The sequence below is a fragment of the Phyllopteryx taeniolatus genome, chromosome 12, assembly GCF_024500385.1.
Source record: "Phyllopteryx taeniolatus isolate TA_2022b chromosome 12, UOR_Ptae_1.2, whole genome shotgun sequence".
Taxonomy (NCBI): domain Eukaryota; kingdom Metazoa; phylum Chordata; class Actinopteri; order Syngnathiformes; family Syngnathidae; genus Phyllopteryx; species Phyllopteryx taeniolatus.
In genome coordinates, this window is record NC_084513.1 from 10,130,639 (window position 1) to 10,145,663 (window position 15,025).

Consider the following 15,025-nt stretch of genomic DNA (forward strand, 5'->3'; position numbering starts at 1 on the left):
TCCGGTGCAATGACCATTGTGCAAAGGGCGCCGAGACTTCAAGAAATGTATGCAGTTTAAAGTGACCAGCAGTGCAATAATCTGGGACAATGTCGATTGTGCAAATGTTGCAGATACTACTCAGTCGATTGTGCAAATGGTGCAGATGCTACTCAGGCACATTTGTGGACAGTATTGGTCAACAACAACTTTGCCACAGTATTTAGCAACTTTTCTTGCTGCTCTTGAGATTATTTTTCCAAACTTTAATTCCCACTAAGAAAACACAGACAGACAGAACATGATTGGACTAATTTTCACATTGTTTTGCGTATAACAAGAAAAGAGCCTGCTGGAAGGCAATTATGAAAATGTAAAATCTTACTTTATTATGGATCATGTTTATGTTCAAGCCTTGACCAGATGGACAAAAGGTACCTTATTTTCACATTACAGTAGTGGTACCCTTGACGTAAGAGTTTAATTTGTTCCGTAACCAAGCTTGGAATTCAATTTCTTTGTACATCAAATAAGGGTTTCCCATTGAAATAAATTTAAATGCCGTTAATTTGTTCCAAAAATCGGCAAATATTTTGTTTTTATATTTACAGAATAAGACAAATATAATGACATTCAAACACACAAAAATTCCCCATTTTGTGCAGATTTTTCCTGATTTTCTTTTTTTCTCTTCTGTTTTAAAGTTAAATACTAAGGGACAAAGTATTGTAAAACAGTCAAATGCAGTCCCTGTTATTCTTATCTTTACTGCTCTAAGCATTAAACGACAAAAATAAGTTATTTTCTTCAGTATATATATTTTAAAAATGAATCTGCTGATTAATCGGTTGTCGAATTTTTCTTCTGCCAAATATCAGAATCAGCATCTGCCTCAAAAAGTCCATCTGTCGGGTCCTAAACATAATAAAACAATAGTGAATGTAAGAAATAAAACGGCTTTTATAACGTGTAATTACTGTACGTACTCTAGTATTTGTGTGTTGGTTTTGTGCCTTTAAGAGGCGTGGTCTAGTGAGTGATTCGGGTTGGCCGGTTAGCCGGCGTGTGATTGTCTGGGTGTGAGTTATGGCCTATAGCAGCCCCTTGCAAGTGCTCTCATTTGTATTTGTGTGATTGACTGTTTGTCCTGTTCAATAAACAGGCAACTGTGGTTTTGCTTTCCATTACCACCGTAACTGTAAAGACAGTTTTCCCTATAAGTTGATGCAAAGTAATGTTGTGGAAAAAAAGTGTCTTATTTGGTATCAGGAGAAATAAAGTAAATCCCCCCAAACTAAATTTGTTTTGAATAATGACATTGTCATTTCCTTTTGAGGCGGAGGATGGTGGTGATGAAGAATGGCAGCATGGCGGTGCAGTGCAGAGTCGGGTTTTTGGTTGAGTGTGTTATTATAGGGAGGAGTCTCGCCTTTTTCCTGAGGATGCAGCTGCCTCACCCCCCCCCCCACACACACACACACCAAGGCTAAAGTTTACACCCTGCCCATAGGTACTGACCATTGCAGGATTTACAGTAAACGTCCACTACATATAGTGTTTTTGAGGTAAAGCACTATAGTATTTTTATGGCAAATTATTTTTTGTGATCGACTATTTTACTTCCCTGCTCGTCACATACAGTGTGTGTGTGTGTGTGTGCACGCGTGGTTGTGTGTATCGGCGTGCGTGTGTGTGCATGTCTTTAACAAATCTTTGCAATTAAATACATTTATTACAAAAGCAAATTCACTGTTTTTTGTGGTCATGCAAAAGCAATAAACGGTTTTCTGGTGCCATCTTAATTGTCAAGTGCTTTTTGTTTTAATGGGTAGAGGCGGAAGAGGGTCTCGCCGAGCTTGTCTGTGAAATTCAAGCTTCTAAATAAATGTAATTACAAGCAGCCGCCAGTAGATGGTGACGTTGCGTTGCTTTGGATTTGAGATCAGCACTGCTTTTGAGTGGAAGATCAAGATTAAGGGATGAATCTTGACTTGTCACGTCAATTAAGAGGGAGCGAAATGCCAACATGTCAGAAGTTAGAACAGTTTAGGCACCTCACATTCGAACGGCGTATGTATATGTATGAGAGTATGTGTGGCGATAGGTAGTGTAAAGTGTGCGTCGCCATCGTAAGAAAAGCTGACGTAGTCTGTGGAGTGAATGGCAAACGCTATGTAAAAAAAATAAAAGCCTGGAGTGAATGGCAAAAGCCAATGACGTTCAACTCAAGCCGTGCGATGAGTCAGTGTTGCTCACGGGGCATTACTTAGTTGTATATCCGTAAATAATTGATTTGCCATCAAGAGCACTTTCTCGGTCTTGTTGTTTTATAGTTTGAGGTGTCACAAAAGTAATAAATATTAGTGTCAAACTCCCTGTTCTGCTTGAGATGTTTCTTTTCACCAAAAGCTCGTTTTGCCGCTTTTTGATCAGAAACCAGTGTTTTTGGTGAAACCAACCCATGTTCTACTGTTGGTTAGTAAATAAGGGAAAAAGCTAGAAAATATTTTTTTCCTGTGAAAGAAGAGTACTGTATTATTTCTTTTGGTTGGTTCGATGCTTATATTGTAAAATAAGACAATATTCTGTGGGTCTTGATATGTCAGTCAAAACAGTTTGAGATGAGTTGAACTTTTGATTTTAAAAGCCTTTTTATGTGCTTTCGTATGTTCAGATTTGTCCAAGAACCGTCTGTCTGACGTTCCCTCAGAAGTGTGCCACCTGGTGGCCTTGGAGACCCTCAACCTGTACCACAACTGCATCAGGAGCATCCCGGATGCCGTCATCAGCCTGCACTCGCTCACCTCGCTCAACCTCAGGTACACAAAATATGTGGAAAGACAAGGAAACAAACTAGTGAGTTGTATCTAGGGCTGCAGCTATCGAATATTTTAGTATTCAAGTATCCTACTGAAATTTCTATCGTATAATCGAGTATTCGTATAAAATATATTTTTGCTTGGTCAAAGAGCAATTATGAATACATGAGAAAATAAGACATTTCACTTAAAAATGTCTGACAATTGTTTTTCTTTTTTAGATAAGTTTTTATTTGCAAAATTAATATTCTGTATAGCAGCAAACTGTGTTCTCTTGTCTAGAAACATTTCCAGAAAGGGAATTTCAAACACTAATAAAAATAAATAAAACTGATTTGTGTTACGTTAATCTTGTATCGGGTCGTTCACCCAATTCTGGCTTTCTTCGGCGCAAATGCTGCAACATAGAAGACGTGCTTTTGTAATAGGTAAGGTCTGTGTTCCAACTATTACACGTCATGGTGTTCGCCTTGCTGTTGTTTAATCTGTCATGTTTACACACTATAGACAGCTGTCTTTCTTCTGGCATTTTTCTAAGTCTTCGCCGTTCCTGCTCGCCTCTTTAATCTTCCCGCTCCGTGAATCAAATACGTAACATCCGCTTCCTCTTCCTTTCCTTGTGTACATGGGTGATGTAACCGCATTGTGCTACATTAATAGTGGCCTGTGCGTCCCTGACACATTACAATAGAAAAACAACGGTTGCCAGAGGCAGAGAAAATACCTCGTTTTAAAATACCATGTTTTTATTCAAGTTACTCAAAATACCCGAGTACTCATTGCAGCCCTAGTCGTATCGCATCTTCATTTCAATCAAGCTTACCGCATATTAATTGAAGTGAAGCGTATCGTATTGCATCTTAATTTGGGTAAGTCATAGCGTGTCACATTTTAATTGAAGTGAATTGTATCGCTTATTAATTGAGAGGAATCATAGTGTCGTAATTGGATTGGATCTTACCGTGATTTGTTGGAATGTTATTATTGTATAGTAACTGGAGTAAATCACATCATATCGCATCATAATCCATCCATCCATCCATTTTCTTTACCGTTTCTCCTCACTATGGTCGCGGGCTGCTGGAGGCTTTCCCAGCTATCTTCGGGCGGGAGGCGGGGTACACCCTGAACCCGTTGCCAACCAATCGCAGGGCACCTCCCAATCGCAGGGCACATATAAACAAAATATATATATATATAAACCATTCACACTCACAGTCACACCTACGGGCAATTTGGAGTCTTCAATCAACCTACCACGCATGTTTTTGGGATTTGGGAGGAAACCGGAGTACCCGGATAAAACCCACGCAGGCAGGGGGAGAACATGCAAACTCCACACAGGCAGGGCCGGGATTTGAACCCCGGTCCCCAGAACTGTGAGGCGAATGTGCTAACCAGCCTCCACTGTGCCAGCTCCTCATAATCCAATCGTATTATATTGTGATATCGACGTTTTCTCAATGTTTTGTAAAACAAGAAAAAACACATGCTATTTGGCTAACAATATCTCAATTGACTGAAGTGTATTGTATAGTTTATTACAGTTAATCGTACCGTACAGTAATTGGAGTTAATCGTGTCATAACATAATTGGTAGTATACGGGATTGTAATTTGTGTAATTGTATCGCCTCAGGCGTATCTTTATCCATCTCGTTAAAGTATAGTCCTTTAAGGACATACAAATTGCACTGGCCTGAATGGTGCAGAGGAACATACTGTATTGTAAAGGTCCTTGAAGACATGATATATTGTGTTGAGAGTGTCGTTTTCTGTGCGATTGACATCAACAGTGATGGTATTTCTTCTTGTATTATCAGTCGCAATCAGCTGAGCTCTCTACCGGCCTGCTTGTGCACTTTACCGCTCAGAGTCCTCAATGCCAGCAACAACAAACTTGTCAGCCTACCAGAGAGCGTCGGACAACTACGCCGCCTCATGGAGCTGGTGAGCGTCGCACCACTGTTTTGGACTACTACACAATTAGTTAAAAAAAAAAAAAAAAAAAAAAAAAAACATATAAAGGTTGCGTTTGTCTCTTCCTGCAGGACATCAGCTGTAACGAGCTCACAACTCTTCCACGACACATCGGACGACTGCGAGCTCTAAGGGAGCTCAATGTACGCCGGAACCTGCTCTGCGTCCTTCCAGAAGGTTTGTCGGCCACAACGCTGCGATTGTAAATCCTAACAATGCTAACGGGTAGCATTCTAACATCTGGCTATCTAACAACCCGTGCAGACATGTTGAATCTGAAACGTATCAGGCCTCAGTGGACAGGCGCTATACTTATAAAGCTGACTGAGAACTGATAAAAAGCTAGTATGCTAACAGTTCCATCCATCCATTTTCAACACCGCTTATCCTGGTTAGGGTCGCGGGGCACTGCAGTCTATCCCAGTTGACTTTGGGCGAAAGTCGGACTACACTCTGAACTGGTCACCAGTCAGTCACAGGGCACATAAAGACACGGACAACAAATTCGCACTCACATTCACACCGTCACTGACTAGGAAATGAACCCACGCTGCCCGCATCAAAGTCAGGCGAGTGTACCACTACACCATCAGTGGCTAATATGCTAACAGTTGATATGCTAAAACACCACCATAAAGCAACAATGTTACATAACTTGCTTGATAAGGATCCCCTGGTGTCGGATAGCATTCTAAATGGGAATTGATGAAATGCTAATAACAAAAAGCATGCTAACATCTCAGAACCCGCGAAGACACTTAACGTTAAGTCTGCGACGTCTCGGGCCTCAGTGGACAGGTTAGTGTCATACTAAAAGAAAAGGCAGAATGCTAACAAACTAACAGTTGTATGCTAATATGTAGCGATACAGCACACTGAGTACAGAAAAGGCTGAGGTAGATCACTAAGGATTTTACAATTTCGGATTTCAAATGGGAATTGCTAAAATGCTAACAGTTGATTTGCTAACATACAGGAAGATTGCAACTTCAATAAAGAAATTCCTTAGACAGATGAATAAGAATTTTAAATCATCACGTCAGGTATTTTTTCTCATGAGAACTGTAGAAATGATAACATGCTCACAGTTACTATGCTAATATATAGCAAGATAGCAGCATTAATACAGAACTTGCTTATGTAGATAAATAAAGATTTCACATCAGGGTGTCAGGTACTATTTCTAATGAGAACTGATCAAATGCCTACTTGCTAACAATTTTTATGTTAACATATTACATGAGTTGCAACCTGAATACAGAAAATGTGAAGGCACATCACTAAGAAATTTACATCATGTCCTGTAGTCGAGTACTATTTCTAATGAGGAGTGATTCTAACATGTCAACATACAGCCATAAAAGATACATGAATTCGGAACTCGCTTTGGTAAATTGTGGTCTTTAGTCAGCTACTACAAACGCTAACAGTTTGTGTATCAATATATAGTAAGATTGCAATCTTTTTTAGCTTAGCTTAGCTGTTGGTGTGTGCATGCAGACCTGGCGGACCTTCCTCTGGTCAAGTTGGACTTCTCGTGCAACAAGGTGTCCACCATTCCGCTGAGCTACCGGAAGATGGCGCAGCTACAGGCGCTGCGGCTGGAGAACAACCCGCTGCAGAGCCCCCCAGCACAGGTACCGCCGCCCACCTCTACCGGTTCCACCATCTGTCTGCCGCTGTCGCCGCCCACGTTTATATACGGCGCACCTGGAAAGTATTCACAGCGCGTCACCTTTTTCCACATTTTGTTATGTTCCAGCCTTATCTTAAAATAAATTCTCTCTTAAAAATTCTACACACAATCACATAACGATAGCATTAAAAACTTTTTTTTAAAGGTTTGCTAATACATTTTTAAATTAATAAAAATAAATTAAAAGAAAAAGATTATACATGTACTGTGCATGAAGTATGAACCTTCTTTAGGGACTAAAACCTCTTCGGAGTAGGATGTTTGTCGAAGGACTAGGACATTCTCGCGGGACTAAAACCTTCTCTGGGGACTAAAACCTTATCTTCGGACTAGTACCTTCTCTTGGGACAAAAACCTTCCCTCAGGACTAGACCATTCTCTCTCGGGACTAGACCTTTCTCTTGTGATTAAAACCTTTTCTTGTTACCGGCCCAGACCATTCACTCGGGCATGGAACCTTACCTTGGGACTAGAACTTTTTCCCTGGACCAGAAGCTTCTCTCAGGACTAAAAACCTCTATTTTCACAATAACTTTGTCTCTGGATTAGAATCTCTTGGGACTAGAACCTTCCCTGGGACTAGACTAATCACTACAAGCCTTCTCTTTGGACCAGAACCATCCCTCGGGACACAAACCTTCTCTTGGGACTGGAACTTTCTCTCCAAATTAGAACCTTCTCTCCGGACTATATCCTTCACTTGGGACTTGAACCTTTTCACTGGACTAAAATGTACTTTGGAACGATTCTCTCATGACTCAATTTTTTTTTCTAGGGACTAGAACCTTCTCTTAGGATGAGAACCTTCTATCTAGATTAGAACCTTCTCTCCGGACTAAAACTCTCTCTTGGGGCTAGAACATTTTCTTGGAACTGGACCATTCTCTCAGGGTGAGAATTTTAATTTGGGACTGAAAAACCTCTCTTGGGATGAAAACCTCGCTGGTCTAAAACCTTCTCTTGGAATTAAGAACCTACTGTCAGGACTAAAACCTGTTCTCTCCTTTCCCCCTCAGATATGTCTTAAGGGTAAAGTTCACATCTTCAAGTATCTCAGCATGGAGGCGTGTCGCAGCGACAAGATGGCCGACGCTCTCTACCTCCCTGTCATGGAGCGCCTCAGCCTGACGCGGTGAGTTACATTTTGGGAGGCTAATGGTAGAAGCTAATGGTAGTGACGAGGATCGGCTGCTAAAGCAGGGGCTTTAGTCAAACACTAGTTACAGGCAAACAAACGTTGCTAGTCAAACAAAATAGCAGCATTTATATATACAGTCTTTTCTCAAATAATGACAGTTCCTTTTTTAATAGACACCGCGTCTCAATTAATTATTATTTAATTTTCAATGGGAGACAGGTCTGGACTATTGGGAGGCCAGTCTAGTACTTGCACTCTTTTACTAAGAAGCCACGCTGTTGCAACATGTGCAAAAGACGTTGCTTGGAGTGCAGCATATGTTGCTCCAAATCCTGTATATACCTTTCAGAATTAATGGTGCCTTCACAGTTGTGAAAGTTACCCATGCCGTGGGGACGAACACACCCCTATACCATCACCGAGGCTGACTTTTGAACTTTGTACTCATAACAATCCGGATGGTCCTTTTCTTCTTTGGCCCGGAGGAGACGACATCCATGATTTCCAAAAACAATTTGAAATGTGGACTTGTCAGAGCACAGCACGCCTTTTCCACTTTGCGTCATTTTAGATGAGCTTGGACCTAGAGAAGCCAGCGCCGTTTCTGGGTGTTGTTGATATATGGTTTTGCTTTGCTTGGTAGTTTTAACTTGCATTTGTTGCTGTAGCGATGAATTGCGTCAACTGAGAATGGTTTTCTGAAGTGTTCCTGTACCCACAGGATGCCGGTTTTTAATGCAATGCCATCTGAGGAATCGAAGTTCACGCGCAATCAATGTTGGTTTTTGGCCTTGCCGCTTACCTGCAAATATTTCTCCAGATTCTCTGAATCTTGTGAGTATATTATGGACCCTGCATGATGAAGTCCCTAAATTCTTTGCAATTGCCCATTGAAAAATGTTGTTCTTTAACTGTTGGACTATTTGCTCATGTAGTTGTTCACAAAGTGGTGAGCCTCACCTCATGCTTGCTTGTGAATAACTGAGCCTTTCTGGGATGGTCCTTTCAATAATAATAATAATGTATACCACTTTTATAGCGCTTTTCAAGACACTCAAAGATGCTTTACAATTGCACACTTTATTCATTCATTCAGTCACACCCTAGTGGTGGTAAGCTACTTATGTAGCCACATCTGCCCTGGGCAGTCTGACGGAAGTGTGGCTGCCATTCTACGCCTATGGCCCTTCAGATCACCACCAAACATCCAACCACATTCATTCATAGGAAATGCGGGTTAAGTGTCTTGCCCAGGGACATAATGACCACATGCACTCGAGCAGGGCTACGAACCTTCGATCCTCTGGTTGCAAGGCTTTCAAGTCGTCAGTTTATTGGTGGGTACAGAGAGGAGAGAACTGTGCTTCAGGTGTGTGTGTGTGTGTGTGTGTGCGTGGGTGTGTGCGTGCGTGCATGCGTGCATGTGTGCGTGAGTAGTGTGGAGGACATGGAGCAGCAAAGGAAGCAGGACAGCGACTCTGGAGTCGGCAGCGATATTGGAGACAAGAGGCTATCAGCAACGGAGGTACGCCGTGTATGTGTCTAAATATATTATGTATACTGCATATACAGTATACTTATACGCTTGATGTTTGTAATGACTTTATTTATGTTATTCTTTGAAAAGTCCCATTGCTTTTGCTGCAAGCTTAAATCGCCAAATCCATCTATGGACTTCTGCACTGCACTTCATCACATGCATTTCATAAAGTTTTTATGAGAGCAACAGCGTACTGCTGGCGGAATGTTTGTGGAATATTTAAGGTGTTTATTATTATTATTATTATATTATAAACTTGTGACATTGATGTTGGTCCTGACTCCACCTGTGATTATACTTTCATAAATCCAATTGCTTTTGCTGCAAGCTTAAATCGCCAAATCCATCTATGGACTTCTGCACTGCACTTCATCACATGCATTTCATAAAGTTTTTATGAGAGCAACAGCGTACTGCTGGCGGAATGTTTGTGGAATATTTAAGGTGTTTATTATTATTATTATTATATTATAAACTTGTGACATTGATGTTGGTCCTGACTCCACCTGTGATTATACTTTCATAAATCCAATTGCTTTTGCTGCAAGCTTAAATCGCCAAATCCATCTATGGACTTCTGCACTGCACTTCATCACATGCATTTCATAAAGTTTTTATGAGAGCAACAGCGTACTGCTGGCGGAATGTTTGTGGAATATTTAAGGTGTTTATTATTATTATTATTATATTATAAACTTGTGACATTGATGTTGGTCCTGACTCCACCTGTGATTATACTTTCATAAATCCAATTGCTTTTGCTGCAAGCTTAAATAGGCGAATCTGTCTATGGATTCCGCATATTATTACAGTTGTTGTTGTTACTTTTGTGAAAGCTGCATGCATGCTTTTGCTCGTAGATTATGTCTCCCCTCACATCAAGTACACCTCTGCTATTTGGTGTTAGAAGGGGTAAAACATCTCATTTTTATTGATGGACACTGAAAGGTATCTGTATTTTGTATTGATTTAATTAAATGTGTTCAAATAAAAAAAACCTACAGATTAATTTAAAAATCTGAGTATTTATTACATTAAGTTAAAATGTAGAATTTTTTTATTTATTTGCATTTACAATTTCTTTTTTGATTATTGAAAATGATAGGGTTTTATAGAAAGATATATTAAAATGTATTTTTATTTAATACAAATGTAATTAAATTGGATTGAATCTAAACCAATTACAAAGAAAGTCAATACAAATTTGATATTTAAAAATAAAATCACTTTTGAGTAATACTGTCAGAAATGTTTTTCTCCCTAAATGAATTTAAATAAAAATGACAAAAATTACAAAGTAAAACATATACCGGTACTTTGATTCAATTAAATGTAAAATGCATTTTTAGCTATTCAATTTGTTGTTAAATTGCTTTTTTTACTCATGTTAAATTAATATGAATCTTTATTAAATATTCCATTTGGATTGAGGCAATGTCATCAGAGACATTAATTGAACAGTACATTCATTATTGTGGGCGCAAGATGAATATCTTGTCCCTTGCAAGGGGTCAAAATATTAGAAACAACCCTCAGCATGATTCATTACCCTTTAATGTGTGTGCATGGATGTGCGTGAGTGTGTGTACTGTGTATAACGTGTGTTATGTTGTTGTGTGCGTAGCCATCGGATGAAGACAGTTTGAGTCTCAACGTTCCAATGAGTCACATCACGGAGGAGGACGGACTCAGTAAAGACGACTCCAGCGAACACATCAGCTCTCTGACAGGTGCGCGCACACGCACACACGCACGCACTCCCCAGACGCGCCACTTAAATAGACTTCAATCAGCCTCAACCGGGTCAGCGCACACGGGACATTAAAATGGATGCTAAGAAACAAAATTGTTAGCATTTTCTTGTCTGACGTCTCCAAATGAAAGCCCCCTTCACCCTCATTAACTGTAGAATAACATTTATTCACTTGTGTCTTTCACACAGAACCCAGTCAAGTCAAGAGGGATCAATCAGTGAATTAGTGCTTGGATGCACCAATTGTGCAAACGTTCTAGCCTCGTTCCCACCGAGTTTCCACAAAACTGGCACAGCAGTAGAGCTGGCATTTAGTTGCCTGTATCTTTCACACAGAACCCAACAAAGGGGGCCAATAAGTGAATTTGTCCTCGGATGCGCCAATATTGGGAACTCTCTAGCCTCTTTCACACAGAGATTTTGTACATTCAGAGGCTGGAATTTATCCGCCAGTGTCTTTTACACAAAATCCAACTAAGTGGAAACAATCAGTGAAGTAGTGCTCGAATGCACCAGTTTTGTGGAACGTCCAGTCTCTTTCAGACAGAGATTACAAAAAAATGCTCCTTTCTTTCACACACAAACTAAAAAAGTGGGAAATTGCAGAATATGTGGATTTCCACACAGACACACGGTTTCCCGCAATCGGCGAATTAGTGCTCGGCTGCACCAACTGTGTGGAATCTTTAGCCTGTCTTTTTCCATGCAGATCCCAGCTCGGAGCCGGTGCGGCTTATCGAGGAGAGCCCAACAGAGGCGCTGAGGGAGCAGCTGGCCTATCGAGACGCCGCCGCTCGCTTGGTGGGCTATATTAGGGCGAGTCCCTTGCGCTTACCTCATCGTGTAAAGTCGTCTGTGACCAAATAAGGACATAAGGCACAACAAAGCCTAACGGGCTTGTAAACTTTTTTTAAATTCTTTTTCATCCAGCTGCAAAAAAGTACTGATTAGAATACACTGTGTGGACAAAAGCTTTGGGGCAGCACTCTTTATCAGTCAGTGAAATAGGACCTGGGGGTCATTTTGGACAATTTGGCTTCCAAGCCACAGAAATGCAATATTTTGCCAGTAACACCCTGTATATGTTCACAAATAGTCCAGATTAGGCTGTAAATCTATAATGTTTAGCCACTAAGACTAAAGAAATAGTATTTGTTGAGGAAAAGGCTATACAGAATTGAGCTCAAGCAGGCTAGTTTTGCTTACAAATGTTGTATTTTTCTATTAAAACAAATGTATTTATTCATAAAAAGGCAACATTAGCCTATGTTTTGCCACTAAAACAATAAAATACTATGTGTTGAGGAAAAGGCTACTTGGAATTTGGCTCAAATTTCCAAAATGTGATATTGTGTCATTAAAACACTATATTAGCTCACAAAAGGTCACATTGGCTATGAAAATTCCCTATTTTGGTACTTAAACCAAAAAGAACCTCGATTTGTTAAGGAAAAGGCTATAGTTTGCCAAATAATTTTGCTCAGACAGGCTAGATTCCCTAATAAATGTTATATTTTGCTATTAAAGCATACAAAGGCAACATTAGGCTATGAAAATGCAATATTTTGCCACTAAATCTAAAAACATATATATACAGACCCTTTCCAAAAAATTAGTAGATCATGGAAAAGTTGATTTAGTTCCATAATTCCATTCAAAAAGTTCAACGTTCATAGATTATAGATTCAGGGCCCACAATTTAACAATTTCAAGTATTTATATGTTTATTTTTACATAATTTGGGCTTCCAGCTCATAAAACCCACAAAATCAGGAATTCAAAAAATTGTAATACTGTGAAGAAATCCCCATTTACTTCTCAGTATTTGTAGAAAGAAAAAAAAAGAAATTAGGATCACATTATCCATCCATTATCTTTATAGCTTATCCTCACTAGGGTCTCGCGGGCTGCTGGAGCCTATCCCAACTATCTTCGGGTGGGAGGCGGGGTACACACTGAACCGGTCGCCAGCCAATCGCAGGGCACATAGAAACAGGATCACATTAAATCAATCAAAATATGTTACCCTCAAAACGATATGTTAATCTTCAATACTTGGTTGGGAATCCCTTTGCTTTAATCACTGCCCCGATGCGCCGTGGCATTGAGGCAATCAGCCTGTGGCATTGCCTGGGAGTTATGGAAGCCCAGATTTCCTTGATGCTTGCTTTCAGTTCTTCTTTGTTTTTGGGTCTGGTGCCCCTCATTTTCCTCTTGATAATACCCCATAGATTCTCAATGGGGTTTAGATATGGCGAGTTGGCTGACCAGTCAAGCACTGTGGTGGCATGGGCCTCAAACCAGGTTTTGGTGCTTCTGGCGGTATGGGCAGGGGCCAGGTCCTGCTGGAAGATGAAGTCTGCATCTCCATTCAGATCCTCAGCAGAAGGAATCATGAAGTCCTCTAAAACGTTCTGGTAGACTGTTGCGGTGACCTTGGATTGAAGAAAGCAGAGTTTACCAACACCTGCACTGGACATTGCACCCCAAATCATGACTGACTGTGGATATTTCACACTGGACCTCAAGCAGCTTGGGTTCTGTTCTTCACCGGTCTGGAATTTAGCTCAAACAGGCTAGTTTCCCTTATAAATATTATATTTTGTTATTAAACCACTGTATTTGTTTACCAAAGGCAATATTAGACTACTAAAATATTTTTCCATGACCAACATCCATCATCTCTGACAAAAATGTCCACAAAAACATTAACATCTTGTCGTCAAACAATTCTTTGCCACAAACATGGCCTATTTGGCAACAAAAGTTTCATATTTGTGCACATGAATGTATAGTTCATCACAAAAAGTTGCCATACATTGCTCCCAAAACACTATATCATGACGCTAAAGTTATATATTTGGCCAATAAAGTGGGAGTTTCCTGCGGAAATGCACCCATTTGTCATTAAAACACTATATTTGGTCACAAATTGTCTACATTAAGCGATGAAAGCATCTGTACTACGTCAAAGCACTGTTATTTAAAAACTAAAGGCCACAAATACACATTTTGCTTTAAAATACACATTTTTACTAAAATAAGCTGTTCCCATTTGAAAGTCAATATTGTGATTATAAAGCAGTCTATTTGCTCACAAAAGACCACATTCAACCATGAAAACATGACATTTTGCCGTGACAAACATGGTGGAAGAATTTTTAAGACAGGCTTTTTTCTGGATGTTACCGTGCAACGGAAGCGCCTGTGCATAAAATATTCATGAGTGTGACGACAAGAACGTTTGTTGTGAGTCATCCTTTCTTCATAGCCTAATGTCGCCTTTTGGGGAACAAATGTAGTTTTTAAAAAAAATGTAAAATACTGCATTTCCATGGGAAACTACCACCTTCCTGGCTGAATATATAGGATTTTTGTCTCAAAATACACATTTTTGTGATCATTCACTGCATTTTTGTGCACAAATATGAGGTCAAATATACAATTCTGTGGCAAAGAAGAAGAACATTTCTCTAAGATGCTGGTGTGTGTTTGTTAGCATTTCTGTTGTCAGATGTCATCATGTCACTGACGCCTTGTCTATTAAAGTCTTCTTGTGAGCAAATCTAGTATGCCAGAATATTGCATTTATGTGGAAAGTTGTCAAAATTAGATGGCAACATTTACCCTTTAACTTAATTGAACTTTGAATGTAAAATTGTATTTTTTTTTTCAGGAAAAACCCAACACTTTTATACCCTAATTTTGCCTTTTTGTGAACCAATACGGTGTTTTAATGGTGAAAAATACGTTTTGAAGGTGACACTAGCCTTTTTTTGGCTTGCTACATTTTAGAGCAAAATAGAGCCTTTTCCTCAACAAATGACATTTTAGTAGCAACGTGACATTATCATAGCCTAATATAGCCTTTTTGTGAACAAATAAAGTGTCTTAATGGCAAATTATTGCATTCACATGTGAAAGTAGGTTGTTTAAGCGAAATTCAGTCATGCCTTAAAGCTTTTAAGGCAAAATAATCATGTTTTAGTGGCAGCCTTTTGCTGAACAAATGTTTATGGCAACACATTACATTTTCATAGCCTAATGTAAGCTTTTTGTGAGCAAATATAGTGTTTTAACGATAAAATATTGCATTTATTTGCAAAAGCGACTGACATTTA

The 15,025-nt window shown here is 39.6% G+C and overlaps 1 protein-coding gene across 4 annotated transcripts in view; it reads left to right on the plus strand.

Annotated features, from left to right (window-relative positions):
- The window catches only part of lrch1 (leucine-rich repeats and calponin homology (CH) domain containing 1), a 43,977-nt gene that overhangs the window by 10,378 nt on the left and 18,574 nt on the right, over window positions 1-15,025 (plus strand). For all 4 annotated transcript variants that reach the window (XM_061791587.1, XM_061791589.1, XM_061791588.1 and 1 more), the window contains exons 2-9: window positions 2,654-2,798; window positions 4,621-4,747; window positions 4,849-4,954; window positions 6,278-6,414; window positions 7,490-7,605; window positions 9,049-9,136; window positions 10,776-10,881; window positions 11,614-11,705. In XM_061791587.1, the coding sequence (XP_061647571.1) occupies window positions 2,654-2,798; window positions 4,621-4,747; window positions 4,849-4,954; window positions 6,278-6,414; window positions 7,490-7,605; window positions 9,049-9,136; window positions 10,776-10,881; window positions 11,614-11,705 (917 nt within the window). The remainder of the gene's footprint in view (window positions 1-2,653; window positions 2,799-4,620; window positions 4,748-4,848; window positions 4,955-6,277; window positions 6,415-7,489; window positions 7,606-9,048; window positions 9,137-10,775; window positions 10,882-11,613; window positions 11,706-15,025) is intronic.